Here is a 26,045-nt window from a genome sequence, read left to right on the forward strand (position 1 = left end):
GTATTTCAGCAAAGTACCAGGGGATGTGGAAGAACTTTATTAAGCAGCAGTGTGTTATTTCTTGATACATAACAATGTTACCACAGAGTTAGAAGCTTAAAACACATTTATGATCTCACAGTTTCTGTGGGTCAGATTTCTGGGTACCACTTAGCTGGGTCCTCTGCTTTAGGGCCTCAGTGGGCTGTAGTCAAGATGGTGGCTGGGCTACTGTCTCATTTAAGGCTTGACTGGGGAAATATTTCTTCTAAGCTCTTATAGTTATTGAGTGGAATTCAATTCCTTATATACTATTGCACTGAGGGCCTCAGTTTCTTGCTGCCTATTGGCAGGCATCTGCCCTCAGTTCCCTGCTCTGTGGTCCTTCCAACATGGCCACTTACTTTCTCAAAGACAGTGAAGGGGAGAGGAGCACCTTCTTGTAAAACAAAGGTAGACTTACGTATATCCACAGAAGTGACATTCCATCATCTTTCCTGTGTTCTCTTAGTTAAAAGCAAATCAGAAGTCCTAGGTGAAGGGGAGATGTCTGCAGAAGGGCATGAACAGCAGGAAGCTGTGTCAGGAGAACCACCTTTAGAGTCTGTCTATCACAAACAATTATTATGTAATGGTAAAGAGTACATTCTGTGGAGTCTGCTCTAGATATCTGGCTTCGAATCCTGGCCCTGCCTTTTCCTAATTATGTAAACTTCTCAGAGCCTCAGTTTCCCTGTCTCTGTAATGGGGATAGTATGTACTTATTATTTATAGTGTTAATGAAGAATAAGTGATGTGCTGAGGACTTTGTCCTACTAACTCCTACTCATCTTTTTGGTTTCAATTTGAAGGTCATATATTCAGGGGGCTTCCCAGAGTTCTCTCTGATCCCCCCTCTCTCCATTCTAAGTTAGGTTTCCAAACACACTGAATTTTTTCTTCTCATAGCCTCCCACTCGTTCCACCTGAATTTGATAGCTATTAAAGGTGTATGTGCTTGTGCGCATATGCATATGTGTTTGCGTGTATGCTTACTTTAGACTAAGCTGCTTAAGAGCATTGCATCTGTTTTGTTTATTGTTGTATCCTAGGGCCCTGGCATGTGGAAGACTCTGTGTTTGCTGAATGACTAAAAGAATGAGGTTAAAATGCATGCTTTGTTTCTTTGAGAAAGCATTTTTATTGTTACCATACTGTGTTTTTCTAGGTACTTGAGTAATTAGTCTAAAAGATATTCCCTCTGTTTCTGAGATGGTCAGGGTCTAGCAGGCGGACCAAGGCATAATAGTCTTATAACTGATTATAAAGGTTTGCAGAGTGGATGGTAAGTAGTGGTTTAAAAAATTAAGTAGCTGATGATATGAGGACACAGTAATAAAAATCATTCCTAGTGACTTAGAAGCAGGATAACCAGTAGGGAGTTTCTCTTTGCCATATATGTGCTCTGCAGACCACTCCCTGGGATGGTGTGGTATGAAGGAAATAAACTTGGAGAAAATGACCTTCTCGGAGAGTCAGTGTACATTAGCATATTGTAGGAAGCCACCTCCTCACCTGTTAACATAGTAAGGGCAGTCTTTATTAAGCTTGAACACTTTATAAAAAACATAATACTCCAGCTTTGTAAGGTATTATTTTCATTTAACTGATGAAATTTAGGCTTAGGCTTAATTAGAGGTAAAGTAATTTTTTCTGGTGGTTGGTAAGATAGGATTCAAAAGCAGACTCAGCTCTCAGTTATTCTGTATTGCTTTTGTGGGATATGGTTTTGCAAATACTAGATTAATTTCATGAGAGCAGGAACCATGTTGTTTTGAGCATTGTGTGTCTAGGACTAGAATTTTGCTTAACCCTTAACACATGATTGAATGAAGGATTTCTGGTGTTAATTTATACTGTATCTTAGCTTCTTGAGTTGAATTACTTGTAAAACTTGAAGAGACTTTGGTAGATAGCATCAAGTATAAGCCAACCAGTGCAATGCACAACAAAAAGTCATTTTGTGTTTTGCCTTTGTGATTGAGTGACCTCCCCAAAGAAGAAACATCTGTGTAGCCTTTGATTCCTTGTAACTGTTCCTCTCCTGTTACTTTCAAGTCTACTCTATTACCCATCCCTCTTGAATTTTGTTTCTGAAAGAGCCTTCAATTAAGTTGTTTATATTATTGTTAATGACCCCTCTTACAGATCACATCTTTAGTCCCTTTTGCTTACTGCAGTAATTTTTTTTAAAGAATTTTTTAGTTTTAACATGCATATACTCAAAACTGAATACCACTGACAGGCTGATAATGAAAAAAGCAGTCCCCAGGTACACCCTCACTACTCCTAGTCCTGCTCCCAGGATCACTGCTTCCCAAACTTTTTCAGCCCAGGGTCTGCATGGATAAAATAGAAGAGGCTTTGGGTGTCCTGAGGTCTTGAGAGGATCTTGGCAAATCCAGAACACTAGTGGCACTGTGGCCATGCCCATTAGTTGGGAAGCTCTGCCCCACAAGCAATCACTTTTATGTCTTAGCTGTTTCTTCCTGCCATTTCTAAGTAATATGTTTATTGTATCACTTAGGCTGCTTTTGGATGCCAATATTGAGACCCTGACCCAAACTGGCTTCAAATAAAAGAATTAAAAAAAAATACATTTTATTGATTTCAGAGAGAGGAAGGGGGGGAGAGATATAGAAACATCAGTGATGAGAGAGAGTCACTGATCGGCTGCCTCCTTTATGCCCCCCACTGGGGATTGAGCCTGAAACCCCAGGCATGTGCCCTGACCGGGAATCAAACCACGATCTCCTGGATCATAGGTTGATGCTCAACCGCTGAACCACACCAGGCTGGGCTGAATAAGAGAATTTAACTCACAGTTGGAAGTCCAGGACAGGATGGGCTTTAGGGCTAATTGATTAGGCAGCACTATCATGTCTAAAGGGCGCCAGGTTTTTCTTCTTCCGCTTTTAAGTTACTGGCTCGCCACACCCTCAGATTAGTAAGATGGCTACAGCAGTTTCAGGAGTTGTATCTAGCACAACGTCCAGAGAGAGAAGAGGAACATATTTCCTGTGGCTATAAAAGAATGTGACACTTTGCCTAGAACCTCTTTGGCAGATTTATCTCTTGGGTTCTTCGCTTGTTTATGAAACATTCACTAGAAAGGGAAATGGCATTACATTTAGGCCAATTAGACACACTCCTGGAACTGGAGATGCTTTTTCCTCAGCATGTGCCTAAATGGGTAGGTGTGCAAATGGATTCTGAAAAAAAATTAGCTTTTGTGACAAGGAAAGAAGGGGTTCGGTAGGTATCCCTGACCCTGTGCTGCTTGTATTTGATTTAAAATTTAAGACACTATTGACTTTCTATTAAGGTAGATGAGTATTTAACTTTAAACCACCAGCCTTAGACTTGTCTTTTTCCACCTACCCATTACAGTTATATATATTTTTTGTTAGACATATTTAGTGTTTAATTATGACTATGGGAGTCTTGTTCATCATGATTACATTTCCCTACTTGTATGATTATGTTTTTCTTGGAATTAACAGTTGTCTTGGATTTTTGTTTTGTTTTCTAAGTACTTGTGACTGAGTTTTCTTAGACCTTCCAATAGCCTGTCAATATAGTTTTCTGCACAAATATATCAGAGAATTAGTTGTCCTGTTTCCCTTTTCCCCTTTAACTTCCTTAGGGGACCCTCCATCAAACTACTACTCTATGAAATTCCCTATTTGTAGTCCTAATACAGTGCCTTTGCATATCTCCAACGGGTTTGGATCTCCTGTTTCCTTGTTCTCTGACCTTTCTATTTCCTGTTTTTATCTTTCATTTTCCTGGCTCACAACTTTCAGTATTTCCTGAGAAAGGGTGCATCAGAGTTTTTTTAATCCTCACTCGAGGATGGTACTTTCCATTGCTTTTCAGAGAGAGTGCAGTGGGGGGAGACAGACAGACAGATGGACATTTATTAGTTGCCTCTTGCACATGCTCCAACTGGGGTTGGGAATTGAGCCTGCAACCGAGATATATGTCCTTGGCCGGAATCGAACCCAGGACCCTTCTTCCGAAGGCCAATGCTCTAATCACTGAGCAAAACCAGCTAGGGTGAGAGCTTTTTTTTTTTTTTTTACTTTTTTTTTTTAATTGACCAGTAATGGAATCTGCTGCCTATTGGTGTACGGAGGATGCTCCAACCAACTGAGCCACCTTACCAGTCAGGGCGAGAGAGTTTAATTTTTTGAGACATTGTCTGAAAATACCTTTAATTTGCTTTCCCTCATGATTAAAAGTTTTGACTGGGTACAGAATTGCAGTTTGAATGTAATTTTTACTGAGAACTCTGAATACATTGCTTCATGGTGTTCCAGCTTCATATAGCAGATATAATTTGTATTTTGTATTCCATTAAAAATATCCAGAAGTATGGAATAGTTAGAGAACATAATGAACTTCCATGTACTCATCACCCAACTTCAACATTTATCAACTCATGCCCACTTTAAAAACTGTATACCTGTCTCCCCCTCTTCCCTGTGAGTTTTTGCAAGCAAACCCAGATACATAATTTCACTTGTATTTCAGTATGTATCTCTGAGGACTGGTTTCTAAACTATAACCCCAATGCCATTATCATACCTTTAAAAGATGAATAATTCTTTAAATATCCAATAAGAGGTCAAATTGCCTTGTTTGCCCCATAATTATTTTTCAACAGTTTATTCAAATCAGGATCTAAGTAAGGTCCATAAATTGTCATTGATTGACAGGTCTCTTTAAGTCTTTTAATCTGTGCTTCCCCTCTGTATCTTTTTCTCCTTTGACTTTAATTGTTGAAGAAACTGTGCCATGTGTCTTTTGTTTCCTACAGCCTGGATGTTGTTGAATGAATCTCTGTGATGTCGTTGACATGTTCCCTATCCCTTGCATTTCCTGATACTTGGTAGTAAGATGCAGAAGCTTGATAAAATTCCATTTTTTCTTTTTCTCTTTTTTTGGGGGTGGGAGGCATTGGTGGTGAGTGGTTAGAATACTGCATGAATACAGGAAGCCAGAAATACCTGACTCTGTGCTGTTGCGTAGATTCACTAATTTATTAGTAGGTTTTGGTTCTTTTTATGTGACACCTCACCCTCCCTCACCCTAGAAGTTGTAAGGTTCTGTTCTTTATATCTGGTGTTCTGACATTTTGTAGTGGTTTGCTTTGGCATGGATGTTTTCCTTGTGTTGGGTCCATCCTTTTACTCAGATGCACATCCTTTAGATCTGGGAAATTTTCTGTATAATTTTCTTGATCATTTCTTCTCTTTTGTCTTCTCAAGTGACGTGTGATTTTATCATCTTCTCCATTTTCTATTTATTTTTTTACCCTTCTTGAGAGAGATTTTTCAACTTTTATCTTCCATCAGGGTATTTTTGTTTGTACTTCACGGATACATATATTCTTTTACTTCATCCAGCACATTCATGCTATAGTTAAAATTTTTCAAAAATTTTTCCTTCATGGCATTGTCTCAGTTTCCTCTGGGTTTCTGTTTTTCTGCTTGTTTTGATTTGTCTTTGATGTTGGCAGCTTTCCTCAGATATTTGGCCATCTCTGGGCTGGTGGCTTGTATTTAAAAGTAAGGCACAATAAAACCGATGAAAGATTTGTGAAGGTGAGGTTTGTTCACTGAAGGCTTAGTACAGTGATGGAGTGACCCAGGAATATGAGTATCCCTAGAGATTTTACTCCGGGGGCTCTCCGTGTCCCCTGCTGGAAACTGTAAACCCCCAGCCTGGGGAGAAGTGCACATTCCTGTTCTGCAAGCAGGACTGGGGAAGGGGCCTGGAGTCCACAGTTCTGTATAGACGGCTTTGTCTTGTGTCTCAAACCTGCTCTCTGCTTTGCTTGATATCTCCAAGTATAGAGCTTCTGTTCATTTTCCCCAGAGAACATGCCTCTGTGCTCTTTGGGGACAAGGTGGTCGCCAGCCTGGATGGGGTTTGATCTGCAATTTAGGGTCTACTTTATTTTATTATTTATTGAAATGAACTCATAAAAGTTGCAGTATAATACAAATAACCTACTTCATGAGCTATTTGAAAGTTGTTGACATGTCTCTTTTGAATATTGTAGTGCATAATCCCTACGAACGGGCAGAACAGCAATACAACCATCAAAGACAGGAATTTAACATTGATTCATTATAGCTGCCTCTGATCCTTAAGACTCCACATTTCTGCAGTTGATCCAGTAGTGTTCTTTATAGGAAAAGGGTACAGTCTAGGATCACTTACACATTTTGTCCTCATGTGTTTTCAGCTCCTGATCCAGAACAGTTCCTCAGCTGTCTTTCATGATGTGGATATTTTTGAAGAATACAAGCCAGTTATTTTATAGTGATCCTCAATATGAGTTTGACTTCTCTTCATATTGGATCTAGGTTAGGCAACTTTGCAGGAATATCATAAAAGTGATGCTATATTTTTCTCTTTATAGTTCAGAAGTCCAAAATGGATCTCAACTGGGCCCAAATCAAGGTGTCAGCAGGGTTGCATTTCTTTTGGAGGTTCTACAAGAAAATGTCTTTCCTTGCCTTTTCCAGCTTTTAGAGGCTGCCTGCATTCTTCCCTTATGGCTATCTGTCTTCAATTTCAAAGTCAGCAACTTTGGGTCTAGTCTATCTCATGCAGCCATTTCTCTCTCCCTCTTCTTTCCCTGTCTTTTATTTTTAAGGACCCTTCAGATTACATTTGGCCCACCAGGATAATCCAGAATAACCTCTCTATTTTATTTTATTTTTATTATTTTAAATATATCTTTATTGATTTCAGAGAGAGGAAGGGAGAGGGGGAGGGGGGGAGAGAGAGAGAGAGAGAGAAAGAAACATCAATGATGAGTCATTAATCAGCTGCCTTCTGCATGCCCCCTACTGGGGATTGAGCCTGCAACCCAGGCATGTGCCCTGACTGGGAATCAAACTGTGATCTCCTGAATCCTAGGTCAATGCTCAACTGCTGAGCCACGCTGGCCCGGCCTTTACTGTAATTATTTATTTTGATGCTTCAGTTGTCCAAGATTTTTCTAGTGGAATCTCTTTCAAGTGGCTTTTATGTCCTTTTGGCACATCTCCATTTTTTTGCCCCCAGAACTTTCCAGGCTTATCTTGAACTACTTTTGTCTAGCCTTGGAATTGGAATTGGTCTTGGTCATTTTTCCAAGGAGCACTGGCTTTTTCCCCCTTTTCTTTTAATCCTTTTTTTTGAAATAATAGACTCACAGGAAGATGCAACAATAGTATAAAGTCCCATGTACTTCCTTCACCTAACTTTTCCCAATGGTGAAGTTTTTCTTAAAATAATTTTTTATTTTTCAATTACAGTTGATATACAGTATTACATTAGTTTCAGATGTACACATAGCAATTAGACATTTATATAACTTAGGAAGTAACCATCCAAATAAAATTAGTATCCATCTGATAATATACAGTTATTACAATATTATTGTCTATATTCTAACATTTATTTTTTATATATCTTTATTGATTTCAGAGAGAGGAAAGGAGAGGGAGGGAGAGAGAGAGAGATAGAAACATCAATGATGAGAGAGTCATTGATCGAGCCCACAACCTGGGCATGTGCCCTGACCGGGAATCGAACCCTGATCGCCTGGATCCTAGGTCGACGCTCAACTGCTGAGCCACGCCTGGCCGGGCTATTGTCTATATTCTATATGCTATAGTTTACATCCCCCAAACTATTCTGTAACTACCAATTTGTACTTCTTAATCCCTTTACTTTTTTAATCCATTCCCCCCTCCCGCCCTGTCCCATCTGGCAGCCATCAGAATGTTCTCTTTATGCGTCTGTTTCTGTTCTGCTTGTTTGTTTTGTTTTTTAGATTCCACATATAAGTAAAATCATATGGTAGTTGTCTTTGACTGACTTATTTCACTTAGCGTAGTACCCTCTGTGTTCATCCATGTTGTGGCAACTAGTAAAATTCTGTCTGTCTGTCTGTCTATCTGTTGTTAATCCTCACATGAGGATATTTTTTCCATTGCCTTTCAGAGAGTGGAAGGGAGGAAGAAGGGTGGGGAGAGAGAGAAAGAGAGAAAGAAACATTGATGTGAGAGACACACATTGATTGGTTGCCTCCCACATGTGCCCCGACTGGGGGGTGGGGATTGAACTGCAACTGTGGTACGTGCCCTTGACCAGGAATTGAATCTGAGACCCTTCGGTGCTCAGGCCAGTGCTCTAACCACTGAGCCATGCCAGCCAGGGCAGATTTCATTCTTTTTTATGGATGAATAATATTCCATTGTATATATGTACGTCAGCTTTTTTATCCAGTTGTCTATTGATGGGCACTTGGGTTGCTTCAATATCTTGGCTATTGTAAAAATAATGCTGCAGTGAACATAGGGATGCGTATATTCTTTCAGATTAGTGTTTTGGGTTTCTTTGGATAAATACCCAGATTGGAATTACATAAGGCAGTTTCATTTTTAATTTTTTTTCTATAGTGGCTGCACCAGTCTACATTCCCGCCAACAGTGCATGAGGGTTTTCTTTTCTCTGCATCCTTGCTAACACTTGCTGTTTGTGAATTTATTGACAACCATTCTGACAGGTGTGAGGTGGTATCTCATTGTGGTTTTAAGTTGTATTTCTCTGACAGTGACATTGAGCGTCTTTTATATGTCTGTTGGCCATCTTTTTGTCCTCTTTGGAGAAGTGTCTGTTTAGGTCTTCTCCCCATTTTTAAATTGGATTATTTGTGTGTTTGGTGTTGAGTTCTATTTGTTTTTTATAAGTTTTGGATATTAACCCCTTATTAGATGTATCATTGGTGAATATGTTCTCCCATGCAGTGGGTTGCCATTTCATTTTGTTTATGGTTTTCTTTGCTGTGCAAAAACTTCTTAGTTTGATTAGTCCCATATGTTTATTTTTTCTTTTGTTTCCCTTGCCTGATGAGCTATATCAGAAAAAATATTGCTAAGTAAATGTCAGCGATCTTACTGTCTATGCTTCTTTTAGGAGTTTTATGGTTTTGAGTCTTACATTTAAGTCTTTCATCCATTTTGAGTTTATTCTTGTGTGTGTTGTGAGAACGTAGCTTTGTTTTATTTTTTGACATGTACCTGTCCAGTTTTCCCAGTGCCATTTATTAAATAGACTGCCTTCACTCCATTGTTATGTTCTTGCCTCCTTTGTCAAATATTAATTGGCCATATAGGTCTGGGTTTATTTTGGACTCTCTGATCCATTGATCTATATGTTCCATTGATCTATTTATTCTGTTCCATTGATCTGTATGTCTGTTTTTATGCCAGTACCATGCTGTTTTGATTACTATGGCCTTGTAGTATAGTTTGATATTAGGTAGTGTGATACCTCCAACTTCTTTTTTTTGAAATTCCTGTGGCTATTTTGGGGTCTTTTGTGGTTCCATATAAATTTTTGTTTTAATTCTGTTAAATCTGCCATTGGTATTTTGATAGGAATTGTGTTGAATATATAGATTGTTTTGGGTAGTATGGATTTTTTAATGATGTTAATTCTTCCTATCCATGAACACAGTTTATGCTTTCATTTATTTGTAACTTCCTCAGTTTCTTTATTCAGTGTCTTATAATTTTCCAAGTACAGGTCTTTTCTATCCTTGGTTAAATTTATTCCTAGGTATTTTATTTTATATTTAATTTAATTTTTATTTAATATTTTATTTTACTTTATTATTATTATTATTTTGATGTAATTGTAAGTGAGATTGTTTTCTTAGTTTCCCTTTCTGATAGTTCATTATTGGTATATAAAAATGCAACTGATTTATGGATATTTATTTTGTATCCTGCTACTTTAGTGAATCATCTATCAGTTCTAATAGTACTTTCGTGGAATCTTTAGGGTTATCTATATATACAGTATTATGTCATCTGCAAATAATGACAGTTTTCATTCTTCCTTTCCAATTTGGATGCCTTTTATTTCTTCATCTTCTCTTATTGCTGTGGCTAGGACTTCAGTACTATGTTGAATAAGAGTGGTGAAAGAGGATATCGCTGTCTTGTTCTGTCTTAAGGTAAATGCTTTTAGATTTTTTTGTTGAGTATGATATTAGCTGTGGGTGTGTCATATAAGGCCTTTATTATGCTGAGATATGTTTTATTTCTACTTTGCTGAGAATTTTTTTAATCATAAATGTTGAATTTTTCAAATATTTTTCTGCATCTGTTGATATGGTCATATAATTTTTATTCTCTTCATTTACATGGTGTATCATGCTAATTGATTTGTGTCCTCCGATTTGTAACTATCACAGGTGGGTTTGGGACCAGCCTGTTTTGTGTCTCTGCCCCTCCTACCAATTTTGATGTGGCTTCTTTATATTTTTGATGATTGGACTTCTGTTCAGCTAGATTTCAGGTGGCTCTCAATGATGGGTATTCTGTAGTTTAGTTGTTATTTTGATGTAGCCTTGGGAGGATGCCAGTACTGCTGCATTTACCTACTCCACCATCTTGACCGTACCCTGGAAACTAACATATCTGGTACATTTTTTGTTAACGAGACTATAGACCTTATTCAGTTCTCATTGTTTCTTTTTTTTAAAATATATTTTTAAAATTGATTTCAGAGAGAGGAAGGGAGAGGGAGAGAGATAGAAACATCAATGATGAGAGAAAGTCATTGATTAGCTGTCTCATGCATTCCCCCTACTAGGGATTGAGACTGCAGCCTGGGCACGTGCTCTGACTGGGAATCGAACAGTTTCCTCCTGGTTCATGGGTCAGTGCTCAACCATTGAGACACGCCAGTCAGGCCTCATTGTTTCTTAAACCTGCCTTCGCGTGTGTTCTTTGTAACTTTATTTAATGTATAGATTTGTGTACCTACCCCTACAATCAAGATAACATAGGTGTTTCATTTAAAAGAACTTTCTTTTGCTACCTTTTTGTATTGTCAACCTCACCCTTGCAATCACTAGGTTATTTTCTGTGTCTATAGTTTTGTCATTTCAATATGATGTATGAATGGAATCATACAGTATGTAACCTTTTGAGATCAACTTTTTTCACTAAGTGGAATGCCCTTGAGGTGCATTTGATGTGTGTATCAGTAGTTAATTTCTTTTTATTGTTGAATAGTATTCCATTGTATTGATGTACCAGGTTTGTCCAACTATTCACGCATTGAAGGACATTTAGGTTGTTTCCAATATTTTGTATAATATCTTGAATATAACTAATTTGAACATTTGAGTATAAGTTTTTGTGTAAACATTGAGTTTTTCATTTTTTCGGGTAGATGGCTAAGACTGTGATTGTTGGGTCATAATGGTAAGTGCATGTTTAATTTTGTAAGCAACTGCCTATTTTCCAGAGTGTCTGTACTACTTTATGTTCTCACTAGCAATGTAGAAGGATCCACTTTCTCAGCATCCTCCTAATCACTGTTTTTTTAATTTAGCTGTTCTTAAAGGTGTAGTGATACCCTGTTGTGGTTTTAGTTTACATTTCCCTAATGACGTAATGATGTTGAATATTTTTTTATGTGCTTCTTTGCCGTCTATCTACTTTTTGGATGAAATTTCTGTTAATACCTTTTGCTCATTTTCTGATTAGATTGTTTGTTTTTCCCCCCACTGTTGAGTTATGAGGGTTCTTTATATATTCTGGATACAAGGTCTTTGGTTATGTGGTTTGCAAATACTTTCTTCTAGTTAGTAGCTTGTCTATAAACTTGAGGGTCTAAAATTTTATTATCAACAATTAGAAATGTCCTCCACTGATGCAGTTGTGAGAGAGAATTAGTTCCAGTTGTAATGGGTAGTGTATTAGGATTCACAGTTAAACTGCTGTAACTGAGAGCCAGCAATTCTAAGACTCCAAAACATTATCTCAAGGTGAATGTCCAGATTGGTGGTGGTGGTGGTGGTGGTGGGGTGTATGTGTGGATGTGACTGCCTCAGATGGTCATTCAGAGACACATTTTAAAATCTAGTTTCACCATACCCTAGAGGATGGTCTTCATCCTTGTTGTTCCTGCCCTGGCTCACAGGAAGGTGAAGATACAGAGTAGTGTTCACTGCATGTCTTAAGGCCCAAAAGTGGCATGCCACACTTTTTCCCCCACATTCTGTTCATGAGAACTTAGTCACATGGCCATTCCTAGCCACAAGGGAGGCTGGGGTTTATCACCTAGTTGGGCAGTTACGTGCTTGACTGCAGTTACTGTGGAAGAAGAGCTGTCTCTGCCACAAATACTATAGGTGTAGCTTTTTAATTTTCCTAGTACACATTTGAGGGAAGGTTTTTACTTAACATTTTTGTTTAGCAAAAATTAATGCAATTAATACAAAGGTAAATTATTTGGCAAGTGATATGTTAAAATGCCAAATCAATTATGTCAAAAGACAAGTTTTAAAATGAGTTAATCAGATTACTGATTATTTGTCTCCTCGGAATTACAAGCCAGGTAAGAGTTGTTTAATGGTTGCCGAATTCTGTGTTCTTAGAAACATTGAGGTACGCATTCCGGTGATGTCTCTTTTCCAGAGAAGCAGCCCATAGTTCACTAGGTAAACTCGTCCAATAAAAGGAAGCTCCTTCTTAAATATCATCAGGCCTCTTGGGCTCTGAATTCTTAGCATAAGTTCCTAAATTTGAACTTGTCTCAAAATCGCCTGAGGCCCTTGTTCAAAATGTAGAATCAGGCCCTACCCTCTGGAGGTTCTGATGGTTATGATTATGAATCTGAATTTTTAACAAGCCCTTGAGGGTGATTCTGATGCAGCTGTCAGTGGTATGGGAACCACTGCCGTAGTTAGTCTACATTTCAGTTGCCTCACGTTCGAAGGTGCAAAATTATACTCTTACACCCTTTCGACTTCCCCTAGGGTTTGGAGAGTGTAGAATGAATTGTATATCAAATTGTTTCATGAATTAAAAAGTACTCTAAAAATGTTAGGTGTTGTTATAAGTCAAGTCTGTGCCAGGTATTGTGCTAATCTTTCTGGACATTTTTCTGTGTATTTTCATTTATAAATAAGTATGCCAATGTTCTTGTTATGCACATATATTTGTGCATACTTCTGTGTAGCAATGGAGTTTGCTCAATTACAATATCAATTTGTTTGGTAATCAGATTTTTTCAATGCTTATTTGACTTTCAGGTTAGTCATGAGTAAAGAACATGACTTCTAGACCTCAGTTTCCACATCTTCTAAAGGATTGCTTTGAATGAAATGAAATGAAAGATTCCTTAGCTCTAAATTCAGGATTATATGATTTATCTGTATTAGGCATGAACGATGTGGCATTCTGCTTAATAAGAAGTAGGAAGATAAAAAATCAAAACTGACTTTGGGTAGCAAAAGGAAATTTGGGGAGAGGTTAAATGTTCAGGTTTTTTCCTCCAAGAGTGACTACAGAAGATGAGCTTTTGAAACGAGTAGTGGGATCTCTCTCTTGTGGACTTCGGCACTGGGGAGTTTGCTCCTTACTGATTCCGCTAAGCTAGCTAATGACGTCCTAAAGGGAATTTCCCTCCAACTCCCTGAATTTTCACGTCACGCTGTACATTTATTAACACAGTGAATGCCCTGGAAATTTTTTTATAGACACCAAAGCTTAACATAGGTAAATCTGTGTTAGTGATTTATTTAAAAACAACTTTTTGTGGAAAATAGTTTCCCAAGCTATTTTAACCACCTTCCTCCTCCTCTTCCCAAAGAGAAACAAACAAAAGAGTAAGAACACAGAGTTTGCGCAATCATGGTATGTTTGTAAGCTCTCTTGTCATAAATGTATTGAATCCTTAGGTTTCTTGTAAATTAGCTTCTTTTGTCAAGTGACTCACTTATTTTATAGTTTCATCCGGTGTCCCATGGCACACTTGTGTGCCGCAAGAATTTTTAAAACGTGCAACACCTGACTAGTCGGGGCACTGACCTCTTCTCCCTTAGCTTGTCAAATACAATGACAACAGCCAACATAATAATAGCTGTCCAGTGTGAATGAATCAAAATTATACCAATTTTTATTGTCAGATCAGCAAAAAATAGATTTTTTTGGTGTGCCACAGAATTTTAATAATTAGTTTATATGAGCCTTGAGATGAAAAAGATTGAAAATCGCTGGTTTAAATGTATAGTTTAAATAATACATTTCAAATTCTTTAAAAAATATCAGTTTAGTTTTTTAAAAAACTTTTATTATGGAAAGCGTCAAACATACACAAAAATGGAGAGAATAATGAAATGCGCTCCCATGTCCCTGCTTTGGCAGGTGTCAATATTTTGCCCACCTGGTTTCTAACATTTTTAATATAAGTAATACCAAATTTAAAAATACTGATTTTAGAAAAAAAGGGTTTTTAACAGGAAAAAATCCCAACTCAGTCTCTGCTCAAGTGTTATCTTATTATGGCTATTTATATAGAGTTGATAATTATTTATAATAGTTTTAGCTCATATAATGTACTAGATTCTGTGCCTTTTGCATTGAAACGAGTTATAGAGCTAAACCATGGCAAACTCATTTTTTCCATTATTAGATTGCAGGTATCACTGTGCTTAATATTAATATCTCCTCTTAAACATTTAAAAATTTTAAGTCATTTGTTTCAACAAAGCAACCAAAAGCAGATGTTTTAGGAGATGAGTTGGTTTGATGATTATGGTTTTCCTTCTCTGCTGGGCTATAGTTGAGGAAGCTGGCCATCCTGGAGGGTGAGATGAACAAGGCTTTCCCACTTTCTGGGGCTAGATGGTGATGTACATACAGTTATTTACCTACAGTTCAAGGCAGAGTGGGGTTAGGGCTGCAATAATGGTATATAAATGCTGCTATGGTAGGATTGGGGAGGGAGTGTCTGTAGGGGGTGCTGGTGGGAGACTTTCTGGGGGGAGAAAGCATTGGTGTTGGGCTTCCAGAATGGTGTTGACAGGCATAGATGGATAAGGAAGGCTCATAGAGTAGCCTGAGTAAAAAAGTGGTATTTGGGAAATGGGCTTTGTCTTTTGTGGCTCTAGTGTAGATTTGGGGAAAATGTGTAGTAGGAGATAAGACTGGAAAGGTGGAGGTAGTGACAATATGTAATATTACTGTATAAAGAAGTGAATTTGTGTTGAACACTTACTGTGCAGTGGTTTAAATGCTTTATGTGTGCTATGTCATTGATAATACAACAGTTTTATGGGATTATCCTCACTGTGTAGATGAGAACACGGTCACTTAGGAGTTTTAGAACTTTGCTTGAAGCCACCCAGTAAGTTGAGCCAGGGGTTAAAAGAGGGCAGGCTGACTGGAGCCCAGTGGGTTAGGGCCTTGAATGCCCGGGTAAGCCATGTTAAATGCTGGTTTGGGTCTTCCTGTGGACAGTGACATAGCAATATATTAACTGATTCTTAAACACAAAGATCTTCAGTAGTTTATTATCGTGAGATTTACTTCAATATGAGTTTTAAAAATTGGCTGTGCTTGCCGAGGTTGTTCTCATAGTTGTGGCCTTTAGCTAGATCCCATGATGACTTTTATGTTAAGATGGAAGCTGAATTTCTTAGACCATTTTTCTCCTGATTATAAAATGTGCTTATTTAGAAAAGTTGTGATGTACTGAAAAGTAAAAAGAAGAAAATTAAAAATCACTCAGACTTTTATTAGCCTAAGACATTCATCATTAATAACTTTTTAAAATAAATCCTCACCCGAGGGTATTTTTTCCATTGCTTTTCAAAGAGAGTGGAATTGGGGGAGAGAGAGAGCAAGAGAAAGAGACATCGATGTGAAAGAGACTCTTTGATTGGTTGCCTCTTGCATGGGCCCAACCAGGGCCAGGGATTGAGCCTGCAACAGAGATAGGAAGGACCCCTTGGCTGGAATCGAACCTGAGACCCTTCAGTCCACGGACCAGTGCTCTAACCACTGAGCCAAACTGGCTAGGGCCATCATTACTAACTTTATATTTTTTTCTTCCAGAGTTTTTTCTATGCATTTATTTTACTTTCCTGGGACTGTGCTTTGGGGAAGATTTTGAGTTCTTTCTGATAAGACTTTTTCCCTCATTTAATACAATTATTGTAAGAACAGTTAAATGATTATATAATTTATCATGTGAATGTACCATAACCTATGCCACCTTTTCTTTTTATATTGAACATTTTTGTTTCTATTTTTAAAGCATTTTTAATGGTACACTTTGTACTTTCTATCATGAAATGACTTTTTAATTTTTAAATTTGGTTATATTTAAAAATATGTTTTTATTGATTTTAGAGAGAGGAAGGGAGAGGGAGAGAAACATCAATCGGCTGCCTTCTGCCTGTCCCCTGCTGGGAATCAAGCCCAAAACCTGGGCATGTGCCCTAGCCCAGAATCGAACCAGGTGATTGCAGCATTGGACATGGAGAAGGAAAGGCATGAGCCATTTTGAAAATTGATAGGATTTAGTGAGACCACTTAGAGTAGATGAAGTCAGCAGTTTTTAGTGAAGTCACTAGAGAAATGGTGGTGCATGGGGGTAGAGCTGGGAAGGTGAGTTGTGTAAGGAAGGGGTAAGGACGTATTTTAGGGGTAGTGAGCTGTGGTAGTAATGTGACACTGTAAGTGACCCAGCAGCTTATTTGTTTAGATACTGAATGAGAAGTTAGGGTGGAGGAAAAGAGTCCAGAATAATTAGTTTTGAGTAAACATTCGAAGTACTCCTTTTGGAGAGAAAGATGTATAGGGGAATGAGTGGAGGGGCCAGAAACTGGAGGGGTAATTCCTGAGGCTGGGACTAAAAGTGAAAAAGAGGCATGGAATATACGGAGGATAATTGGTACTCTGAAATATAAGACCACACATATTAAATATTTTTGAGGAGGTAGTGAAAACAAGTAAAACTAAACTCGTTTTACTACTTTTAGTAATAGGCTTGTTGGAGGAAAATGTAAGCTGTTAATAATAGTGTGTTTTTAATTAATTCTGGGCCTTGTTATTTTTATGTATTTCTGAAAATGCAAAGATAATTAAAAGCAGTGGTTTATAAAATTACATATAATTATGTATGTATAAAAGTACATATTACCAACTAAGTATATGTGTGCATGCATTTATGTAAATTAATTATATAACATTTTATAAATAAAATTATATGTGTGTGTATGCATTATACTTTAGAGCATCGTGTTTCGAAAAATCAGTGTTATCGGAAGGAAGAGAGCATAGTGGTCTTACCTCTTAGACGCTAGTTAGGAGAAGGGTTTGGAGGCTGTTGATGAGCATTTTCTTCTGGTGTCTCCTGGCAGACCCTGCTTAGTTTATGGAATTCATGCCCAGGTGCTCGTGCCCCACATGCTCAGGTTGAGGGGGAAATGTAACCGGGGGAACACAACACTGGGTCTCATCCTTGTCTTACTCTCATTGGGCCATTCCTTTTTAGTCCCTCTTACGAAGTAGGATTGATTTGAATAATAGAAAATTTGAGTTCTTTACGTGTAGGTGATATAAAACAATATCTTAAGGCAGCACCTTAGCAGAAGAGATTGAAAAATCTTGGTGTTTTGTTCATGTTACTTTGCTCTTGATTCCATTAACAAGTGGATAAAAGCAGGTTTCTAGTTTCAAAATTTATAGTGGTGCAAAATTGGCAACAACACAAATGTCCCACAGTAAGTGTTTGCTTAAAGTAAACCTACTTCTGTACATAGTACTGTAGAACGATTTAAAATCATACAAATGTAAGTTGTTGATGTAAAGATGTAAAATTTTAAAAACGAGCAGATTTATAATTTTAGGGTGGTGAAATTTTGTATGACTTTTAGTTCTTTATTCCTAGTTTCGTAAGCAATGAGCATGTAATATTTTGTAATCAGAAAACAGTCTTATTTCAGATAAATGATGGAAAAAAACCTTGAGATTTTCAATTTTAAATGGAGAGAATATCATTGTTCAGTTCTAGCTTCTGAACAACAAAATTGCACACAATTGGGTTGGAATGGTGACAGGATTTGTTTGTAAAGCATACCATTCTGATGAGAATGGGCTGTAGTGAGTGGACTTGAGCAGGAAGTGCAAACAGAACAAGGGACCCCTAAGATAGGAACAGTACAAATGGAGTAATGAGGCCAGTTTGAAAGACTTTGGGAGGTGAAATCCAACACAAGAATTTGTGGATTGTATGTGAGGTAAGCAATAGGAAATAGGTCATAGATGATTAGGGTTTTAGTTTGGAAGATTGGGTGTGGTGGCATTCATTAACCAAGACAGAGAATACAGGAAGGAGAAGTAGGTTATTTGCTGTCCTGCCTGGTGTTTTCGCCCTTTTTTGAGCATGTTAGAAGGATGGGGAGATGGATGGTAAATTCAGTTTAACATGGAGCCTGACAGCAGCAGTTTTGAAGTCATTTTGGTTGGATTTGAATTTTTATCTCTTTACCATTAAGTCATGTGTGACTTGGGGTGACTTCACTTTACTTCTCTGGACCTTAGTTTCCTCATCTGTAAAATGGGGGTAGTAGCAGTTATTTATGGGAATTCAGTAAATTAAAGATATGGGTGTCTGTTAAAGATAAGATACCTCCTATGCAGTAATAACGGGAACAGTAATAACTGAGATATCCAAACTCAGTTCACTGGGCTCTTGGAAATGTGGACCTGAACCCTACGGGGAGAGATGAGCTAGAGGCAAGCCAGCTTAAAAAAGCCTGCTTAATTCCACATATAACTAAAAAAGTACTTAATATTGACTTTCAACCAACTATCTTAGAAATGAGCCTTCTGGAACTTAGGTCTGCTTATAGAAGGAATTTTCCTAGTATCTACATAGTAAGTAGTCACCCTCCAGTAGTGGGAGTTAGGTTCCTCTAAAGTTTTACAGTCTGAGAATTCATATTTGAGGAACTCGGAATTCAAGAGAATACATGTAAGTTTTTTGATAGACTTGACTGTTGATATAAACTTGTTCAAATCTTTATGTTTTCACACTCAACTAAAGGAAGACAAAGGATGGCAAGCAGAATAGAGTATCAGTGGTAGGGTTTGTATTTTGAATTAGTGACAGGGCACTGAACTTTATACTAGTTGATCATAACTTACCCCTAGAAAGTTTCAGTCTCCTCCAGTTTTAAAAAATATTTGTCAGTGCATTAACATGCACATGAGGATGAAGTGTTTCTCTCCTGTGTTCCTGTAATTAGTGCTGTATCCAAATATTCATATGAGAATTCTCATATGAGAATTTTGTCTCATATGAGCCTAGATACAGTCCCAGAGAGGCCAAGTAACTTGATGCTTGAGGTAGCAAAAATTTTGGGCAATATCTATTTATTCCTCTCTGCTTAGTTTTTTTTTTTTTGTTTTTAAATATCTCTTCATTAATTTCAGAGAGAGGAAAGGAGTGAGAGCGAGTTAGAAACATCAATGACGAGAGAGTCATTGATTGGCTGCCTTGAGCCCGCAACCCGGGCATGTGCCCTGACTGGGAATCGAACCCGGATCGCTGGATCCTAGTTTGACGCTCAACTGCTGAGCCACGTCCCGCTGGGCTCCGCTTAGTTTTTAGCTTTCTCTCCACTGGTTACTCATGCTTTTGTTAGTTCTTTTCATATAATTTCATGAGAAATCACATCCTTCTATCCCCTTTATTACCGAATTCAGCTACTGCCACTTCCAACACGACTTTGGAGTTGTATAATTCAAGACCCAGGTTTCTAATCCTTCATGCTATTTTATCTTGCCCAAGGCTCTAGTGCAAAAATGACTTAACTGCTATTGGTTTTTACCTTCTTTTCAGTTTGTCTCCTTAAAAAAAAAATTTTGTTGTTGTTAAGGGAATATATAACAATTTATTATATGCTGTAATCAAAATTTCTCTGCTTCCATTCTCCTAAACAGAAATGCTTTTTGCAAATTAATTTACTACTAAGAAGCCTTATTTCATGTTTGGGATGGCTGAGGTAGAAGAATGAGTTCAGGGTCTAAAATCAGGCTTAGAGACATCTAGATTCTTGCATCTTTATAATTTCCTTGTAACCATTACAGTGATCTTTACCGAGAGGCATTTTGGTGGTGTTGGAAAATAGGAACTTCGGTGTGGGACCAGGGCTCTCAAGCTGTGGCCTTAGGCCAAACCCACTAATCTGTGTGACCCTTGCTTTCCCCATTGATGAAATGGAAATTGCACTGCCTACTTGTGTGTAGGGCTATTAGGAGATTAAATGGGTCAGTGTCTATAATGTGTCTCAGCTGAGTGGTTGGTGCATAGTAAATTGTTCAGCAGATGTTCTTTCCTGTATAGTTTTACTCATAATTTTGATTTGATACCACATTCTAAAGTCTTGTGCGTTTTGCCTTTTCAATTTTTTTAAGGCTGTGACTACTTTCTAGGGGTTTTGTGGAGTCATAAATATTCTTGATTGTTAGTATTTCACTTGAAATCCCCAGTTAGTGAAAATACTTTTTATCTGTATGCCACTTGACCATCTTATTGGGAATCAGAGTTATAGATTTTTTTCCCCCTTGTGTGTTGGGTATTGAAACCGTGACATTTCTCTATTTTCTTTCCCTTTTGACTCCCGTGGCTATTATAATTTTAGAAAATTTATTTCTAAAATTATTGTATGGAAAAAGATGTTTTCTTCTGTTACTTCCTTAATCAGTCATTGTAAATGGGCAGAAATTTATAAGGAAAGCTAGTCACAGTATATAATTTAAAAAATGTTAACAGTATATTGTAATTTTTAATTCATGGAATCAAATTTTAGACCTATCAACTAAGTTTTTCTTGATTTCATTTTTTGTAGCTCTTTTTTGGGGGTAGGGGAGCTTATTCTTAATTGGCATCTTCTGAATTATTTAAATCCCATTGTACATTATATTTTATACTTTCCTGTGGGATAAAAATTTAAATTGTGAACTATACATACAAGAATATATATCTTATGTAAAATTAATGATAGTAAAAAACAACTGTGCACTTCCACCTAGCTTGAGAAATAAGACTACCTACCAGTACTTTTGAAGCTTGTATCATACTGATTTTTTTCACCTGCTGCTTGTAATGCTTCTCTACTACTTTATTTTGAAACTAGATAGGGTTTTTGTTTTTTTCCTCACAAAACATTGTGACATTAGAGAAAACATTTTACTTGCCATTTAATTCATTAACTCCTCAGTTAATCTGGATTGGCCATGTCATGCAGATGTATTCATTTCAATCACAGATTTGCCACTCTTGGTCTTTGTGGATCATTATTTTATAATCTCAATATGTCAGTGCTTTTAATTAAGTGTCTTTGATAGTCTCACCCTCCTCCCTCTCGTCGTCTCTTCCCCCCTCCTTCCTTTTACCTCATCCCTGAAGATACACTGTACATTAAGTTTTTGCAGTGGTTTTTAAACAGTTAAAAAATGGTTTGTAAGTTTAGCTTCAAAACCACCTGAGTTCAGTTCCTAGATTGTTCATCGACCATTCATTATATTTCTTTTGGCAAAATGTGAACTGAAACATATACTGTAAGAGATTCTCAGGGTTATGGAAGGTTCCTGTAAGTTAAGATAGGAGATGCTTTTAATTAGCATCTAATCTTTGCTCTATAATTTGTGAATTACTCAATTTGTGGGGGAAAAGATGAAAAAAATCACTGTAGGTTTTTCTCAGAAAAATTTAAAATATTACTGTTCTTTTCATATAATTTGGTTTTGTGTGTGTGTGTGTGTGTGTGTGTGTGTGAAAAGTGACCACTCTGGCCCTCGCTGGTGTAGCTCATTTGGTGAGGTGGCATCCCATGCACTGACAGGTTGCCAGCTCAATCCCTGGTAGGGGGCATGCAGGAGGCAGCCAATCAGTGTTTCCCTCTTACATCAGTGTTTTTCTCTCTCCTCTCTCTCCCTCCCTCTCTCTCTAAAAAATCAATAAAAAATCTTACAAAGAAAGAAAAGTGACCACCTTGAAGGATATGTGGAATAATTACTAGAATCTTTATTTAAAGCAATCCAAGGTCAATACTTAGGGAATTTATCATACTCAGTATATGACGGTTTAGTAGTTGTGTATGTCAGCAGCACATTTTGTAACTCACAGAGATACTGTACCCTTTGCTAAAGGCTGCTTTTCAAATGAGTGATTAATGGATGACTTCTAAAAGATGGCAGATTTAGGGTCAGACTATTTTTATGCTCTATAGTCAGATACATTATCTATTGTACCCCTGGCTCAACCATAGATATACCTTCAGATATTTCAGATGTTTCCGAAACAATCTGCTAATTTCTATAAACTTCTAATATGATAAAAAGAATACTAATGTCTTATTTGATTCTGCTTTTTTCTTATAAGGTGCTTTTGTAACAGTAACAGTAATACTGTCTTTTTCTATTGAAACCATTGAAGTTTTGGGGGTGTAGGTAGCATTGTAACATTTTATATGTGAATAATATGATGTTTAGAGCCTAAAGGATTTGATAATATATAGTGTATAATTAGAGATTTAATTTATATTTTCTTTTCCTATGGTTTATGCTAGAATTGAAAAGAATGATCATTTATGTGGGGAAAAAGTTGTTAGAAAACTATGTCTTTGAAATAAAAATCTTTAATGTTGATGATTACAGTAATATTTTTACAAACTATTTGGATGAGTATTTTTAATGTTTATCCATCCATCTATCCATACAACCCCCACATTGGATACTATCTAGGGTTTTACTTGTTACCATATTGGCATCTTTATTGGAAGGTGGTGGTTCTGTAGGAATGGAATCTGGAATATAGGTAATGATTTTAGACAGGGAATTCCTAATTTACAAATAATTTATACATTTAACCCCCTGTCCCTGAACTCCTCTTCCATTTGCTGCTATTTGGAATATAGACTTAAGAGTTTTTAAAGAACCTGTTAAGTTCACAAGTAAGAGAAAAATAAAAGCAGAAATATTTTGGGGCAATAAATACAGACTCAAATCTAAATCATGACCCACTTCCCTAAAAATGTTTTTCTTCACACTGCCTCAGTAGTTTTTTACTTTATATTGCAACATGTAGAATTCTACCAGTTAAGGGTTCATTTGGGCTAACTAGCATTCTTGTTGAAAATTGCAAATTTAGTTAAAGTGAATTATTGTAGTCCAGTTGATTTCTTCCTATCACATACCTGAAATGAACCACACTGAGGCAATCAAAGTGTTAGATGGCAATTTAGGAATGTATTTAGGGGAAAGGATTATTATTAAGCAGGATGATTGGGATGCCATAATGTAGAATTTAGGAAATTGCAGGCAGTAGGACTTGAGAGAGTGCTAACAGAGGAAACAACCAATTTTAGAATTTGTCCAGGTAAAGAGGATCTGGAATTGGTTAGCTTTATATGTTTGTTCTGCCGGGTCTCTAATGCCCATGACCAGTAGTATCTTGGGGATTAATAGGTTTCTTTTGGCTAGCCTGGGAACTGGACCAACATAAGCAACATTGTATCACTTTATAAAATACATTTTTAGACTGAACTCATTTGTAAGTTAGGTTTTGGCCTGTGCTTGTCTTTGTCTCGTGCTGTTATCATGTGCTCTCAGTTGATAACAACAGTGAGGTTGCTTTTGCTTTCCTGTCAGTCATTATGGAATTTGCCAGTCAATCATGACATTGTCAATGGAAGCAGTAAGTGGGAAGGACAGTAAAAGATTTAGAATAAAGTAAGAGAAGCCATTCAGAAAGCAAAAGGGCTTGTGGGCTTAGGGGGTAGTTGTGAGCAGTGTCTCAGACTTCATTTACAGCAGCATTGGTAGATTGACGTGCTATCTTTCCTATAAAGTAATTTTTATTATCTGTGATCACCTCTGATAGTAAGCCACGATGGAACGTGAACTCACATTCATATTGATTTGTGAATTGATGGAGATTACAAAATGTAGACCCCCTGATAAATTATGTAGGATGTAATATTGACTTTTATTTCATATCTAGAAATGTGTGAAGTTTTCATTGGTAGTAGGTAGATTTTAAAATATTTTTCTCCCTGACAATTGAATACTTTGTATTTTATATCTGATCCATTTTCATTAATAAAAATTATTTTCAAGTGAGCTTAAATAAATGTTCGTAATGAGCCTGAATCAGCTTTATCTGCTTGGGGTCGTAGTTACAGTAGATGCTCCTCAGTCGGGTGATTGTCTCGCATCCTTATCTCTCATCATCATCTGTTTTTCTCCACACAGTGTTATAGTTTTGCTGCTGGACTCTTCCCTCCCTTCCCCCACCCCATCAGGATGATATGAGACTTGAAAGAAGACGATGCATACAGGTGACTCAAGTTTTAAAATACAGTAAAACTATGACTGTCTGAGAGAATGTGGTATATTTTGAATGGGGGAAGCTTTCTGATAAACAGTATTAGTGGGGAGAATTATTTAGATCAGTAATGCAAAGATAGTTGGGATATTTATTTAACTTGACTTTGGGAATCAGTTTGACAGTGACTTATAGTGGTATTAATACAAATACAACTTAGTAATTGCTAGTACTTGACCTTTTAAAAAGTGGATGGTTGATTAATACTTCGAGAATTGAAGTATTTCTGTTAAAAATAAATACTTCCCTATATGGTTAAATATATGTTTCCCTCAGATCCCTGTTAGAATAGAGCAAGTCTTTTAAAGGCATAGTAGTGTATTTGAAAGTAAATTAAAGATATTACACATACGTGTATGACCCCTTTATAAAATATGATACGGGATTTTGTTTTTTCTGTCCTTGTTCCTTCACCCTGCCTTCTCTTTCATCCTTTTGTCATTTGTATTTATAGGGGAAGCAGTATGGAGTCATTTTTGAAAGAATATTTTTGATTGTTTTATAATTAATTGAGGTGTTCTTACTCATACATGGAAAAATTGAAGCTAATTCATGTTAAGGCTGTGTTCAAACTCTTGAAAGTGTAGTGTAGCTAATGGATAAAGTGTTACTAACTTGTAAACTTGTATCTTAAACCAGGTTGATTTTGAGGCATTTTGTTGAACCAAGTGGCTTATGTTTGTAGACTTTGTCAGAGATAGTCTTACTTGATTATATTTATAAATCATTTGAAAATGTAGCTTTTAACCAGAAAAGAAGTATCAACATAAATCCTGGATAGATATTTAATTACGTTATTGGTGTAGCTGTTAAAGTTTTTGTCATTGTTTTTTTCCCCCTTTTTACTTTGGAGTGGGATTTAAAGAATATATCAGGTATACCGTTTTATATGAAGAAATGTGCTTGAATATATTTGCAAATTAACTTATAGGTCAAATAATATTTGACATGCATGAGGAACTCAAAGAATATGGTGGTAAGCCTTTTTAAGTGAAAGGTGATTGAGGGATCCTTTGTAACCTGTCTCAGGCACGCACGCACATGTTTTTCTGTACATGGTAGAGGTACTCCATGCACACGTTCTGGCTGAGTGGCTGATAAAATCATGATACTGAGGCTGAATATCACTGTCATAGAGAAGTAAATAGGAAAATTTACAGAGAAAATTTTAGGATTTTATGAGAATTTTGTTGTCAGTTTAGCAGTTTGACCTTTTGGTGCAGAACAGTTTGTCAGCACTGTCCGCTCCGGGACTGCTCTGTGGGCACCGTGCTGCGCAGTGGCTGTACCGGGTAGAGGCTCACTTTCAGCTGAGGCCGGTACCGAAGCAAGGGTGTCTCAGATTGATTCATGAATATTCATTGTTTTGGAGATTTCTCCGTATGGAAGTTTGAAGAGGCAAAGTTGCTCTTTTATTTTTAGCTTAGCTTCATAAGGTATGAAGAGTTTCCAGAAAGCTCTTTCTGTTGAAAGACTTATGGATGAAATGAAATATCTCAAGAGTAAATACAGTTTATAAAGATTATCTAGTTATTTTTACGAATGCTAAAACACAGAAAATTACTACAAAGATTAGATTTATGATATAACCCAGTTTCTCTTACTTGACCTTGTAGTCTTTAAAAATTTTCACCATTTATTGGCTATAAAGGAAAAAATCCAAGTAAGGAGGACTGGCTCTCTCTAACATATGTATTAGCTGTTGGTGTATTTCCCTTTAAACAATTTGAAAGTTAATAATTGTTTTTGAACATAAA

General features: G+C 37.0%; 1 protein-coding gene across 3 annotated transcripts in view; it reads left to right on the plus strand.

Moving 5' to 3' along the window:
* DYRK1A (dual specificity tyrosine phosphorylation regulated kinase 1A) overlaps positions 1–26,045 on the plus strand; it is a 124,725-nt gene that overhangs the window by 16,296 nt on the left and 82,384 nt on the right. For all 3 annotated transcript variants that reach the window (XM_087818412.1, XM_087818410.1, XM_087818411.1), the window contains exon 2: positions 24,156–24,241. Coding sequence is in view for 2 of the 3 variants with exons in the window: in XM_087818410.1 (XP_087674536.1) it covers positions 24,232–24,241 (10 nt within the window). In the remaining variant the exon portion in view is untranslated. The remainder of the gene's footprint in view (positions 1–24,155; positions 24,242–26,045) is intronic.

This window comes from Miniopterus natalensis, chromosome 6, assembly GCF_054644295.1.
Source record: "Miniopterus natalensis isolate mMinNat1 chromosome 6, mMinNat1.hap1, whole genome shotgun sequence".
NCBI classification, from domain to species: Eukaryota; Metazoa; Chordata; class Mammalia; order Chiroptera; family Miniopteridae; genus Miniopterus; species Miniopterus natalensis.